At 42.8% G+C, this 15042-nt stretch overlaps 1 protein-coding gene across 1 annotated transcript in view; it reads right to left on the bottom strand.

The window, feature by feature from the left end:
- The window catches only part of LOC145410655 (G-protein coupled receptor GRL101-like), a 121714-nt gene extending 110280 nt beyond the window's left edge, over positions 1–11434 (bottom strand). The window contains exon 1 of the mRNA XM_080280769.1: positions 11354–11434. Coding sequence (XP_080136895.1) covers positions 11354–11434 — 81 coding nt within the window. The remainder of the gene's footprint in view (positions 1–11353) is intronic.
- Positions 11435–15042: the final 3608 nt, after the last annotated feature.

Here is a 15042-nt window from a genome sequence, read left to right as displayed (position 1 = left end):
CTATGTGCAACAGATGACATACATTCATATATTAACATTTGGACTTGTGCCACTGTATTTATGAGGGTATATTTATGGCGTGCAAGATCAGTTACCCTAAGACAATTATAATATTTCTCCTCTCTCTCTCTCTCTCTCTCTCTCTCTCTCTCTCTCTCTGCTCCTGACAGCCTCTCCCCCACCCTACCACCACCAGCACCAACCTCTCTCATCCTCTTCATTAGATTAATATATGGACCTCCACCATTACTGGACCTGCCCCTCTCACACCAAGGGTTAGCCTAATACTTCTTGTGTTCGTGTTAGCAGAATGAATCCCTAAAATTCTAAACCATTTACCTAGTTATCTGTCATCTATCTATCTGTCTATTTACCTATCTACCTAGCTACTCTACAGGCCAGCTCTCGGGGGGGTCATGTTATTACGAGAATTCTCCAAAGGGTTTCTTTTGAGGGATGATGAGGGAAATTGCAGGGGCTTGGGTACTGAGTCAGTATGCATTCTGGGTGAAGTTACTGAATCTTACACCTACTGAATCGTATACTTACTGAATCTTACACTTACTGAATCTTACACTTACTGAATCTTACACCTACTGAATCTTACACTTACTGAATCTTACACTTACTGAATCTTACACCTACTGAATCTTACACTTACTGAATCTTACACTTACTGAATCTTACACTTACTGAATCTTACACCTACTAAATCTTACACCTACTGAATCTTACACTTACTGAATCTTACACTTACTGAATCTTACACTTACTGAATCTTACACTTACTGAATCTTACACTTACCGAATCTTACACTTACTGAATCTTACACTTACTGAATCTTACACTTACTGAATCTTACACTTACTGGATCTTACACCTATGAATCTTACACCTACCCTATATTTGCATCCTGCCTATTTTCGCTGGGCAGTCTAGGGATAATACTTCTGGATTCCCTTATTTTTTTTTCCTTTTCAGAATACTGCCCACCCTATTCATACCTCTTTTGATACGAGGACGTCATTATATTTTATTTCTGACATCCCCTGATTAATTTATTCGGACCTGGGGAGACTTTTCGATGTGGAGTGGTAAGATAAAGCCTTCACTTACCCTTCAATACGAGAGGCCTTTTCAAAGCTGAAGGAAATCGTCTGGAAGATGCACGAATAAAACAGTAAAAATAAACCACGTAAGCCAAGGTTATAAAATTGGAAAGAAAATGACCATAACTCCCGAGAAAATTATAAGATTACGTCACGGTAAATCAGCGCCGGCGATAAAAAAAAAATGTACACAGAGCTTTGATTTTATTTTGAAGGATGAGCATGAGAGGAGTTTGCAGCCTCCTTGTCCTTCCTGTGAAAATAAATTACAGCTACGACACAGAACTGATGGTAAATTGCCTTTATTATGAATCTGACTCTGATGATGGAGAGGGACGCTTTGATGAAGTGCCACCGATATGATGGGAGGCTTCTTTATCGGGTTCTACAAACGTCCCTCATCCCTCCCCCCTCTCTCTCTCTATCCCCTGTGGGAAGGATAGTGGACTATAGAAGGACAATTTCATCCTGCAGTCCACAGAGGTCGTCCAGATGACCTTGAGGCAACAACAACAGCAACCTGGGTTCTGGATAACTAAAACACACCGCATATCACCACTTGTTTTGACAATACTCACTGAGAATCATTAATTAGGTGAAGTTAAGCAGCACCTGAGCGCCCCAGACCCACAGGTGTGCAAGGTTTCTAGGTCAGTGCAGTTGGTGCCAGATCTAGAGATATCCAAGCCTATCTAGCGGCAAATTTCGATTGCCAGCGGTATGCAAGCTCGCGATATTCTGCTAGATCTGGTGTATAATCTAGAGGTAGTCAAGTTATTGTAGTATTTTTCTGGGAAATTCTGAAATACACGCACTGTCTAACTAGCGGAATTCTAACTCCTTCTGATTATGTAACTATATTTCCTACTCTCTCATAAGCTAAATTGGCGTACAGAATTCGAATTAATTTCCAAGTACCTGGGAGCATGACTTGATTCGTACTGATGTCAAATGCCACTGTGTCACCAGGAGAATGCCAGTGTTAGCGGGTTAGGGATGGTGACGGTGGTGGTGGTGGTGACGCAACACATCCCGCCACCATCATTTTCCAACCACAAGCTCGGTAATGGCAACACAGAGACGGAAAATATGATACCAGATATTGAATGAAGCACAGATTTCTCTAAGCAGCCAAACCATTCAGGTGGCGCCCCGCTCAGGTGGGCCAGACGGAGGGAGGCAGGGGGAGCGATAACCTCTTTGAACTCGTAAAATGTAAAGATAATATTCTCTCTCTCTCTCTCTCTCTCTCTCTCTCTCTCTCTCTCTCTCTCACGGGCCTATGTCCGAGTCCCTTCGTCTTAGATCATGCCTTTGATCTTCCTCTGTAAGTTAGTTTGGAACAGCCATACCCTCTTCTCTCTCTCTCTCTCTCTCTCTCTCTCTGATCTTTGTCCTCCGTAAGCTAGTTGGTCAAATTTGTACCTTGTTTACTCGTGTTCCTTTGTCTCAGTTTGACTTTTCCTTTCTTTTTCATTTCTCCCATTTCCTCTCTCTCTCTCTCTCTCTCTCTTCCTTCCTTTTCCTGAATATTCGTCTTCCGATTTCTCATTTTATATCTGATACTGTCGTTTCTCACTTTAATAACCTATCTTTCATTCACGCTCCCTTTCTTACCTCTCTCCCCCTTTCATTTTTGCGTCCTCCTCGATTTTACGTCTAGATCTCTTTGTCAGTCTCTTTTCTTTTAATCTCCATTTTCTCTCCCTTTCCCCATTGCTTCTCTTCCCACGCACTCTCTTTTTTTTCATATATTTCCTCTTCGTAATCAGATCTTCGTAATCAGCCATAAAATAATTGTTGCTCTCCGCTGAGAAATACACATCCGGAAAATGCCAAGCGATTATTCCAGTTTAATATGAAGGCTATTTTGTGTTTTATTAGTGGATGACATGGGGTTAATTAGTCGACGGCGATTAATAGCAGAATATAAACACTTTGAGGTGTGTGTGTGTGTGTGTGTGTGTGTGTGTGTGTGTGTGTGTGTGTGTGTGTGTGTGTGTGCGCTGAAGTGCGTGTAACTGGAGGAAGAAGAGGCTGACCGAGGGCTAGGAGGTAGAGAAAGATGGGAGAGAATATGAGGGAAAAAAAATCACCACAACTATCACCACAAATTATATCACCACATACGACCAAAACTATCCCCGCGCACCACCAAAACTATCACCACACCAAATTCTCGCTCCCACTAACGTCGTCATCACACACACACACACACACACACACACACACACACACACACACACAGGAACAATATATATTTAGCTTTCCTGGTGTACTGAGACGAGACAAAGGACTTCCTGAAACGCACAATGCACTCTTAATTGACGGCGAGGCTAAAAATGCAAACAATACGAAATGCTGTCTTCTTTTATATGCTCTCTCTCTCTCTCTCTCTCTCTCTCTCTCTCTCTCTCTCTCTCTCTTGCGTCATCAATTCTTTTAGCGTTACTCCCTGTCCCCCACCTTTCATCTTCCCTCTCCGCTCTTTCGTATTTCTCTCTCGCCGCTTTCTTCCCTTTCCTCTTTCGTCCTTCCTCGCTCTTTTTCCCTCTCTCTTTCCTTCTCCACCTTCCTCTCCGATTCATCCTGTTCCCCTCTTCGTTCTCTCTTATTCCCCTTTCGTCATTCTCTCCCTTTTCATCTTTTCCTCCCTCTCTTTCTCCCTTTCTTTCTGCACGACTTTCTTTCCTTTCCGGTCCCTTATGTTCCCCTTACTTCACTTTGCCCCTTTCACAGTCTTTCCCTCCCTTTCCTTCTACCTTTAACTTTCCCTTACTTTCTTCCCTCTCTGGCCTCTCTCATTTCCCTTTCGCTGCTCCATTTCCTCGCATCACCATCTTCCTCTCCCACCATTGTTCTCCCTCTCCTTAAATCATTATTCTTCGCAGCCTCACCATTCACCCTTTATCTTCCCGCCTTCTTCACTCCCCCTTATTCTCCTCAGTTCATTTTATTTCAATTGCATATTACATTCCCTCCCTACTGCTTAATCTTCCCCTTTATCTTCTTCCCTCTCTAAGTCATCATCATCATCATCATCATCTTCTTCTTCCTCTTTTTCTTCCTTCCCTCTTTCCCTCTCTAACTGTTTTTCTTCTTCATCCTCCTCCTTCCCTTTCTAATTCCGCTTCTTCTTCTTCTTTTACCTCCCTCCCTCTCATTATCATCTTCCCTCTTATCTCCTGCCCTTATCTTCGTCCCATCCCCCTCCAATCTTCCCCAGTGTCGCGTAATCACTCCAAGACCCCATTCATCACTTGTTTCACTTGCCGGGCTTCCATCAGACTGGCTTCTTCAGTACCAAATGGACTCTCCTCTTCTTAGTACAAATCCTTCCACCAAGAGCAAAAAATAAAGTGGCCTGGCCGTTGTAGAAATAAAATCGTCTGGAGGGATCAGGAATAAAATCGTCTGGATGGATCTGGAATCAAATCGTCTGGATGGATCTGGAATCAAATCGTCTGGAGGTATCAGGAATAAAATCGTCAGGAGGTATCAGGAATAAAATCGTCTGGAGATATCAGGAATAGTCGTCTGGAGATATCAGGAATAAAATCGTCTGGAGGTATCGGGAATAAAATCGTCCGGAGGTATCGGGAATAAAATCGTCTGGAGGTATTGGGAATAAAATCGTCCGGAGGTAGCTGGAATAAAATCGTCTGGAGGGATCAGGAATAAAATCGTCTGGAGGGATCAGGAATAAAATCGTCTGGAGGTGTCAGGAATAAAAATCGTCTGGAGGCAGCAAGAATTAAACAAGACGTCACAGTACTGAAGGAGTTAAATTTGAGCTTCTTTTTTTTTTTCTTTTTCTTTTCGATGTTATTTTTTCATCCACTTTAAAAAATAATACAGGAGTCCATATTCTCAACTGCGAGCCGAACTAAGAAAAAATTGACGCTGATAAAACCGGAAAAACTTCATTAAAAAAAAAAGAAAAGTGTGTTTATAAATGATCACGGGATGCGACCACCCTTCTCTCTCTCTCTCTCTCTCTCTCTCTTGATATATTTCACGACAGGGACAGACTTTTGACCACCTATCGCAAAAAAAAAGTCACCAAAACTACCATTAAAATTACCACTACATTGCTACGACCATCACCCATACACCACTCACTACCATCACCACTATCATAACTCCATCAGCACGACCACTATGACCCTACCCACTCACACAACGTCCACACAAAACCATTTCTCTCTCTTGCACTGTAGATATTTTTGGTCCATCGAATTTAGTGGGACTCTAAGAAGAAAAATAAGAGGAAAGAAGAAAAGAGGAAAAATAAGAAGAAGAAGGAGGGGAAAAGAGGAAAAAGAAGAGGAAGTAGAAGAGGAAGGACCATTTTAACTTTATCACTACCATCTCCACTACCGCCATTTACACAGCCAAACATCAACATCAGTGAGTCCCAACCATTTTTTGTTTCATTTACTTTCTTCCAACCATGTACCCGTCTGCGGACCTCCTACTCTATCTACACACACACACACACACACACACACACACACACACACACACACACACACACACACACAAACTCCCAGTGAACCCCATCAAAAACAGAGCGTCTAGTAGCGACTGTGTTTACAATGATCAGCCCTTCCCATTACCACCATAACTCCTCCCAACCTCCACCACTGCCACCCCCACCATAACTCCACCATTACCACTTACACAATATTAAGATACTAACTCTCTCTCTCTCTCTCTCTCTCTCTCTCTCTCTCTCTCTTCACCATCCACTTACACAGCATCCAGATACTAACTCTCTCTCTCTCTCTCTCTCTCTCTCTCGCTCTCGGCCTGGAAAATTTTAAAGATAGGCGCAGGATTTATGGCCGGCTCTCACAAAAAAAAAAAAAAAAAAAGCCAAAACCATCACAATATATCACCTAATCCATCACCTCAGCACCACTTAGCACTGTCCCTGGTGCTAGAGGGACGTATTCTAAATGGTTCTGGATATGCTTAACACCTTTTCCGTAGTGATTTATTCTGCAAATTAAACACCAACAATAACCCCTTGTCTGATGTGTATGGAGAAATTATGTCAGTATTGAAACGGCATAAGTAACATGTAAGAAAATATTAAGGTGTAATAGGATAAATAAATCGCTAAGGAAAAGGTGTTTAGAGGCTTCCTTTTCCACTTAGGATACGTCCCAGAGACAATGAGCATGGGTGAATCGAGAGAGAGAGAGAGAGAGAATTATAGTCGAAAATAGCACAAACATCATATTTCTATAACTCTCTCTCTATGCCACCAGAATCAATCCCAAGCGTCACCAAAGCTATCGCCTTTCAATTATTTTTGTCTGTGAAAATAATCCTAGTGACAGGCAAAATCAGAACCGAAACATGCAAAAATTTTCACAAAAAGTATCATCTCACCTGTAAAAAAAAAAAAAAGAAAGAAAGAAAAAGAATCTCCTCACGCATCACCAAAATTATCACATCACAAAAACCTATCACGACTCACCTCTCTCCGCGGTGCAAATAATCCTGGTGATAGAGACAGAATTAGAGACGAAAAGGGGAAAAACAACACAGCCGTCACAACATCCCCTCTCCTCTCCCATATTCCCCCCACTCTCCCCTTGACCCCCTTCCCTTAACTCCCATCCTATTACCCCGTTCTTCTCCCCAACCCCCTCTATCAAGGGTGCTTTCTTTATATCTGTCTGGTAGAAGCAACAATGAAGCGAATATAACGTCGTTGGGTTGAAGGGAATTAATCTGTTTACTACATGAATGTCATCAATAATCCACTCCTGCAACATTCCAGCCATTTCAATCTGCTTAGGATAGACCAGTGGTAGTGAGGGCTGTTCCTAACCCCGTTCACTACGAGGCGTACTTCCCATGGTGAGTAAAAACGTTTGACGATTAAGTAAACCAAAGATGCCCTAGATCTAAACAGTACGATGATGACTTTCCTCTCTCTCTCTCTCTTTCCACCAATCTGTTCCATAATCGGATCACCATAACCCTGTCTCGGTATACCAACATGGCCGCTTGTTTCGGCTAAGAGGATCGAATCTCACTCCGGATCCTGTTACCATAGGGATCCGCGCTCTGCTTTTGTTTTGCACGGGAAGCTGGGGTTGATTGAGTCCTGCCCATACAGAGGGGGGATGTTGACAATCGCCCGGTTTCATTTTTTAAGTGCTGTTTCGACTAGGTTTCGAATTAATCTTGTTTCTTTTCCCATTGTGTGTTAGCTGTGAACGTATCTAATTTAACCCGTACACTTAGCTTTGAACGTATCTATTTTAACCCGTTCAATCCGATGACGAACTTTTACAGATATTCTTGCCATCTCCAGACGATTTTATTCAGTAGCAGTTGTGACACCAGGTTCATCTGAAACGTGAACCCGGTGGACTGCAGACTGAAGCTGTCCCTCCCTTGCAGTTCGCCAGGGAGGGTGCTGAGGGATGCTTGTATAACCAGTCAGTGGAGCTGGTTGGCCACGTGAAATAGGTCCCTCTCCAGCACCACGATAAGCTGACGATTTTATCCAACTACGGAAGGACCTGGCATAGCGAAATGGTTAATGAAGGCTATAATTAACCCCTCGAGTTCTATAAATCTATTACAAAATGAATAAAACCTCTAAGCAGCAAGAATAAAATAGAAATCACCGTACTGAAGTGGTCCAGGGGGATAATGAAGTTCTTTTGCTTCATTTCAGGACACTTTCGACTTTGGTTCCGGTGTAATCTTGTTTCTTTCCACTTTGTAGTCATAAACTCAACTTCCAAAAAATAGTCAAAAAATAGTCTAAATTTAATGCGCATTTGCGTGGTTGCCTTATATCTGAATCCGCTCACATCAATCTATCATCTATCTATCGATCCATCTATCCATTCATTAATCTATGCGTCAAGGTAATCTGGTTGTCCTTCATCCTGCAAGGGTCCCACTGCAGGTAACAACCACAAAGGACCACGTCTCTCGCGCGGACCATGGATTGACGTCACACAGGATATTGGTCTTGTTGTTGTGGTCCCAAGTTCATCTGAAACATAAACCCACTGGACCACAAGCTTAAGCTGCCCTTGTGCAGTCCACCATTCTCACTGTGGAGGACAGGAAAGCAGCTGAGGGGCGTTTGTACAACCAGTAAGTGGAGCCACCTAGTTATATCGGTGCCCCATTTGTCTTCATTCAGGAGTGGCATTCCCAGTGTATGTATGATGCATGTAGCGAGGTCTCCATTAATCCTTTTAGCAATAGTAGCAGTTGCAACCCTAGGCTCATCTAAACATGAACCCAGTGGACTCCAGGCTGAAATTACCCTCGCCTCTAGACCATTATTCTCCTCTTGGGGGGATAGGAAGGGAGTTGAGGGTCAATTTATGGACATCTTCACCGCCTAGGTTTATCAGTGCTGCCACATGAAGGCGTCCCTCTCCAGTACCAAACCTTTCAAGTAATTACTAGCAACATAAGCCCGACTCCTGCCTTGTCCTCTGGGAAAACACAAATTCACCCACTGCTCCACAAAATTCATCCATTCATCTACACACCCACCCTATCGATTTCTTTCATTCATTCTTACTGGACTCACACACAGCCACCCACTTCCCTACAAAATTCACCCATTCACCTGCTCACCCACCCTATCGATTTCTTTCATTCTTTCTTAGTGGGTTCGGGTGGGACGTCTGGCTATCAAAAGGCAAAGCAAAAGATAATTAACCTGTGTACCCTATCAATACAACACACGTTTCCCCCGTCCCCTCACGGTTGTCATGGTAACGGCGTCGCTTACTTATTGGTATCTCGAAAAATCTCGCAAAGTTCGAGCCAGCGAAAGACACCGCCAACATTTCCATCTCTCGGTATTTTACAATGATAACTATACTCTATTCACTTTAACTTGGTATAAAATTGTCAGCTTTCCTTCTTGAATGCTGACCTGTAACAAGAGAATACACTAGAAAATGGTGCTAATCACAAAGAAGTGTTAAGAAAAGGATGCTGAGTAGTAGTATTGTCTTCTTTTGCCAATGAGCTACGGGAAATAAGCTGCAGAAGGACAAAATTTACAGTCAAGTTAAAAGGAATGAATTTTACTGTATTCCTGCCACAGCTTAATGACCCTCTCTCTCTCTCTCTCTCTCTCTCTCTCTCTCTCTCTCTCTCTCTCTTAATCATTCGGTTATGTAGACGAGGTAAATATTTCGGACAGTACATTCGTGGATTTCACCATTTTCATCAATTGATAACGTGAATAACTCGCAAAAAGATGCAATTTTTTCTCTACACAGTTCTCTCGCAGATAAAGGGTCACTAATGTAACTTAAACTAACCAAACCATTCAGGGTACTGGGGCGAAAATGGCGTCCTTCAATATAAACAAACACTATTCTTCCCATACTCTTCTTCCTTTGGGTGGTTCAGACGAAGAAGGGTTTAAACGAAGAAGATGGAGGAGGAGGAGGAGGAGGAGGAGGAGGAGGAGGAGAATATATATGCCTCTTTACATTGGCGACCCGTACGAATATTCTGAGGGAAAATTGAGTCGCGAAAGAAGTGTATAGGCGAAAAAAGTTGGTGCGGTTTATTAGATGAATTCACTGAAAAGCATAAAAAATGAGAAGTTCAATAATGAAATGTCCTCAAACTTTTCACAGCGAGCAATAATACAAATAAGGTGTACCCAAACTCGATCACACACATTTTCTCGCCACCTCTCGTCTTCTCTCGTGATGCGCGAGAACCCGGTTGTCACGGCAACGGTGTCACTAACTTCTCGCAAAATCTCGTCAAAGTTACGGCCAGCGCGAGACTCCAAGCTGCTTGCCGTCAAATTTGCCGCCTCGTTAACTCTCCGATGGTCGCGACAACTCGTACTTTATTCCAGAGAACGCCAAGAGATTTTATTCACCTGAGAGGGAGCCATTGGAGCTTGAGTGTTATATATTTACCATTAACCTTCTCTCGGTAGGGACAAATTTATAGTGGGTTTATTTTCATCTGAGGGAACTGGACCAATCATAGAACCTGAATACTTAGTCATGGTGGCGTGAAATTTGATGAGTCTTAGGTATACTATTCAAATTTATCCTCCAGTCTGACAACCTTTGACCATTAACTGAGCTGAAGGAGGTTTGGGATCTTTATCAGACGAAAATAAAGACTAATAATAACGTATTGTTCCCACTAAGGCCAAACGATATTATTTAGGTGGGAGTGTGTCATACGAGCAACAACGTTAAATTTATACATACCCTATCTCTATCACATACATACATACATACATATCCTATCTAATATCCACCTACTTACATACATACATACATACCCTATCTAATATCCACCTACTTACATGCAAACATACATGCCTACATATATACATACATACCGGTAGCTTATCTAATACACTGACATCCATAAATACATACATACATACTCTACCTCATACATACATAAATACACACCCTACCTGATACATACAGTACATACTCGTACATACAGATCCTATCTCTACACACACACACACACACACACACACACACACACACACACACACACACACACACACACACACACGATTCACGCAAAGCAGGGATTTATTACACTGAAGCCTATTGTTCCGTTGACCAGGGCTATGTTTGCTGGTAATTAACAAAATTAATGTACCCAGAGTCACTGCTTTCTCTCTCTCTCTCTCTCTCTCTCTCTCTCTCTCTCTCTCGGCAGTAACTTTTTCACTTCCCCAATCACCTTCCATCACACAGCTCTCCTTCATAATACGTTCCTCCCCAAATTTCACTCTGTTTTCTCCTTCTCAGTTTCTTCCCCTAATTTCCTTCCCATTTCCTCTTCCCTACCCTCCTCCTACCTTCCTTGCCATTATGTTGCTTCCTTCTCAATTAATTCGCCATTCCCCATCCCTTCCCCGTCTGCTACCTCCATTCTACCTCTACAAATTCCTCCCCACCTCTTCTTTTATACTCTCGCCCTGCCTCTCTTCCCCCATTCCATCCTGCTCTCCTGTCGTCTACTTTCATGCCGTAGCCTATCCCTACTTCCTCCCCACTTCCCCTTCCACACTCCCCTCCTATATCCCTTCCAGCATAACTCTCAATTCCCTTTATGTCCTCCTCATCCCCTACCTCCCATTCTACACTTCCTTCACCCTCCTCCTCCACTTCCACATCACTTCACCCTGTCTTCCTCCCTACACTCCATCTTCCTCAATATTCCACATCACTCTCCTTACTTCCACACTCCTTATCTTATCTTCCTCCACATTCTCGTCGTCCACAGCTGCATTCACTCCATTCCACTTTTTGGTCCGCATTCTTGCTCAGTTTCCCAATTTCATTAAGCTTTCATTTACATTCTGCATCCATCTCTCTCTCTCTCTCTCTCTCTCTCTCTCTCTCTCTCTCTCTCCTTATCAAACACGGCCACTCCTTTCTTTCAACTTCCCTTCCTACCCTAATAGGCTAACCTACTTCCCGTCTCTCTCTCTCTCTCTCTCTCAACCACACACACACACACACACACAGGAGGGGCAGAGGTGGCAGAGAGAGAGAGAGAGAGAGAGAGAGAGAGAGAGAGAGAGAGGCACAGAACTTTTACAGTCCTAACGAGGTAATCCATCATTTCAATTAATATAAAAAACTTGCTCCCCAGCCACAGAAGTACGAGAGAGAGAGAGAGAGAGAGAGAGAGAGAGAGAGAGAGAGAGAGAGGTCCAATAACAGTAGCTTATACACCACCTATCAACCTCTCATTTTCTCAGAGTGCTACCACCATCACCCTTCGTTTCCTGTAATGCTCTCTCTCTCTCTCTCTCTCTCTCTCTCTCTCTCTCTCTCTCTCTCTCTCTCTCTCAAAACACCCACCACTGCAACACAAGCAACAACACGAGTGTACACTTTATATCTGCCATATATTCCTCTCAGTGTCGAGGAGGCGGGGAAATGGGCAAAATGGAGCACAATTTCTTTAGCATAACGAATGGAGAGGGAAAGAGGCTGGAGAGGGACGCCTTCTCGTGGTGGCACCGATATAGCTGGGCGGCTCCATTGCCCGGTTATGCAAAAGTCCCTCAGCCCTTTCCCTAGGCGGGCAGCGAGGAAAAATGGCACGTGTAGCCTACGCGTCCTCTCACTTATTATTGCGAATTTTTGGAGTTTTTCTGTCCATATAAGTTGGGAGGTGAGTTATACTGTTTACAAGTGCATTTCCACCTCACCCACGGGCACGGCCAAATCCTGTGTATGTCCCTCAGTAAGTCACTAACTTTTACGAGGACCAAACTGGCAAGCTGCAAGCGTGGCGTTTTATGAGCGTTACACTTTCACTTCCAGCATTTTTGTCGCACCCATAGGGGCGTGTTTGAGGTGTGTAAGAGGTGCGTGCGGTGTGCAGTGGACGTGTCTCAAGGGTGTACCTAAAGACAAAATACACTTTTTCTGATGTGTCTAGGTAGCGGATACGGCTGGGAGGGTACGGCTAACAGAGGTGTCCTTTATCTTGTTTAACTTCGGTGATGCTCCCCATATGTGTAAACATTTAGCAAGACTTAAGCTATTCAAATAAATCCTAATCTACATAAACCTCGTCGAATTCAACGCAATACGACCTAATTAAACTAGATTTAATACAACCCTGATCCCACCTAACTTATCATGATCTAGCCTGGCCTAATTCGTATGTCTGATGGAGAATGAAGGCTTTAAACTGTGGAAAACACCAACAATAAAAGACTCAACCTAACATAACCTAACTGAACCATACATAACTTATTCTAACCCTAACCCAACCTAACTTAACCCAACCACGCCCGACGGAAACTAACCTGCAGGAAAGGTGTGCTATCAGAAATAAAGGATAGAAAGAAAAAGTGAAAGAAAATGACAGAAAAACAATGGTGAATATTATCTCTGCACTAGCTCCCTCTAAACACCTTCATCCTGCGCATTTCTCAAGATCCTCTTCCCAACACCGGACGATTTATTCATCTTTGCGAAGGCCTCTGGAATTGGTCAGAAGATTTAGCCTTCATTAACCCTTTCACTAATTGGAGTCTGGCTTAAGTGGAATTAACATGGTCTGGTGGTGGCAAGACTTAGAATACCATCACTGGCCCAAATTATCATCATCATCATCATCATCTTCATTACCATTAACATCACCATCATTATCAGTCATCATCATCATTAATCATCATCATCACCGTTATCATCATTATCATTTCCATCAGTCATCATCATCACCATTATCATCACCACCATTATCATCATCATCATCATTATCATACCCTCTCATTAACCCGCCGTGACCCAACAACGATAAGCAGATTAGCCATTTATCACTCGGCGCTGAAATATGAGTTGTTCGGGGAGCATTTTCACAGGTTAATAAGGGGTCAGTTCCAAAGGTCGATTATATAAACGTTGCCAGGAGAGTAATCCCAAAGGTCGACCCTATAAACGTTGCCAGGAGAGTAATCCCAAACGTTGATCCTATAAACGTTACCAGGAGAGTAATCCCAAAGGTCGATCCTATAAACGTTGCCAGGAGAGTAATCCCAAACGTTGATCCTATAAACGTTGCCAGGAGAGTAATCCCAAAGGTTGATCTTATAAACGTTGCCAGGAGAGTAATCCCAAAGGTCGACCCTATAAACGTTACCAGGAGAGTAATCCCAAAGGTCGATCCTATAAACGTTGCCAGGAGAGTAATCCCAAGGTCGACCCTATAAACGTTGCCAGGAGAGTAATCCCAAAAGCTGACCCTACAAACGTTGCTGGTATGGTGAATGGTGGGGCTTATAATCCCCCCAACCACCAGTGTTACAAGGGCGCCACATCTCTCCACCATATATTCCCCTATCGATCTTTTTTTTTTTTTTTTTAACCATACTGAACAACGTAGCCAAAAAGAATATTTACCCATGCGATCTACAGCTTCATAATGAGCGCTGTTGTTGTTCTTTTTTTTATCTGTATAGCAAGTAATTCTTAGAGTACAGTGAAATTTAGATGTTGTTTATATCATTTCCTATGCCCTCTCAATACATATATCAAATGTATGTATAAACTAAAGATGGTACTGAAGAACGTTTCCAAAATTTCGTCTACAGTTTCAAAGTATAGAAGTGAAAAATTAAATAAACTTTATGGAGGCATCATACGTGCTTTTAATCTCTCTCTCTCTCTCTCTCTCAAAACTCTTTACTAACACACACACACACACACACACACGCAGAACCAATATATTTAGTGTGATATTTACGTTCCCACCTCACCCTTAGGCCACACTGTCTACGCTTTGGCAGTAAGGTCACAAAAAAAAAAGAAATCCAGGAAGGAAATGCAGGAGAGAAAGCGACTCTGCATCACCCTTAGGCAATGGCGTCACTCAGGGCGGTCATTCCTCTTAACGACTTTCACAGTGCGACTCATTTCAGAAGGGGGGCGGCCGGAAAAGAAAGTCAAAAGTAATCCCAAAGTAATCCGCCGTCATTACCTGGACACGGATTTATTTTCTAATTTCATTCCACTTTTACCTACTAAGAGTGAGTAGAACTGATCGCCATCTTTTACAACCCACACTATACTGATACGTTCCTTAATTTTAACCACTTCACTCCGACGACGCAATTCATATTCTAGTCTTGCAAATTTCATAGGTTTCCAGTCAACTTCGGAGACATTTTGAGGAGCTAGGAAGTCAAATATGGCCTTAGTTATTTCCTACACTACTGCACATCCTTGCAAAGTTAAAAAATTGTTTGCAAATGAGAAAATTTAAGTAAGTAAATACGTCATCGGACTGAAGGGGTTGTCTCGTATACACCGCGTCCTAGAGGCGTATCCTAATGCACTCACGGGGTTCCCTAGCGCCACTCTCTTAGCGATTTATTTTGCACATTACATCTTGATTCCTTCATTA

Source organism: Coenobita brevimanus, chromosome 86, assembly GCF_032717465.1.
Source record: "Coenobita brevimanus isolate Jiangsu-jjx chromosome 86, ASM3271746v2, whole genome shotgun sequence".
Classification (NCBI taxonomy): Eukaryota; Metazoa; Arthropoda; class Malacostraca; order Decapoda; family Coenobitidae; genus Coenobita; species Coenobita brevimanus.
Note: the sequence above shows the minus strand (reverse complement) of the source record. Positions and strands in the feature narration are given on the sequence as shown.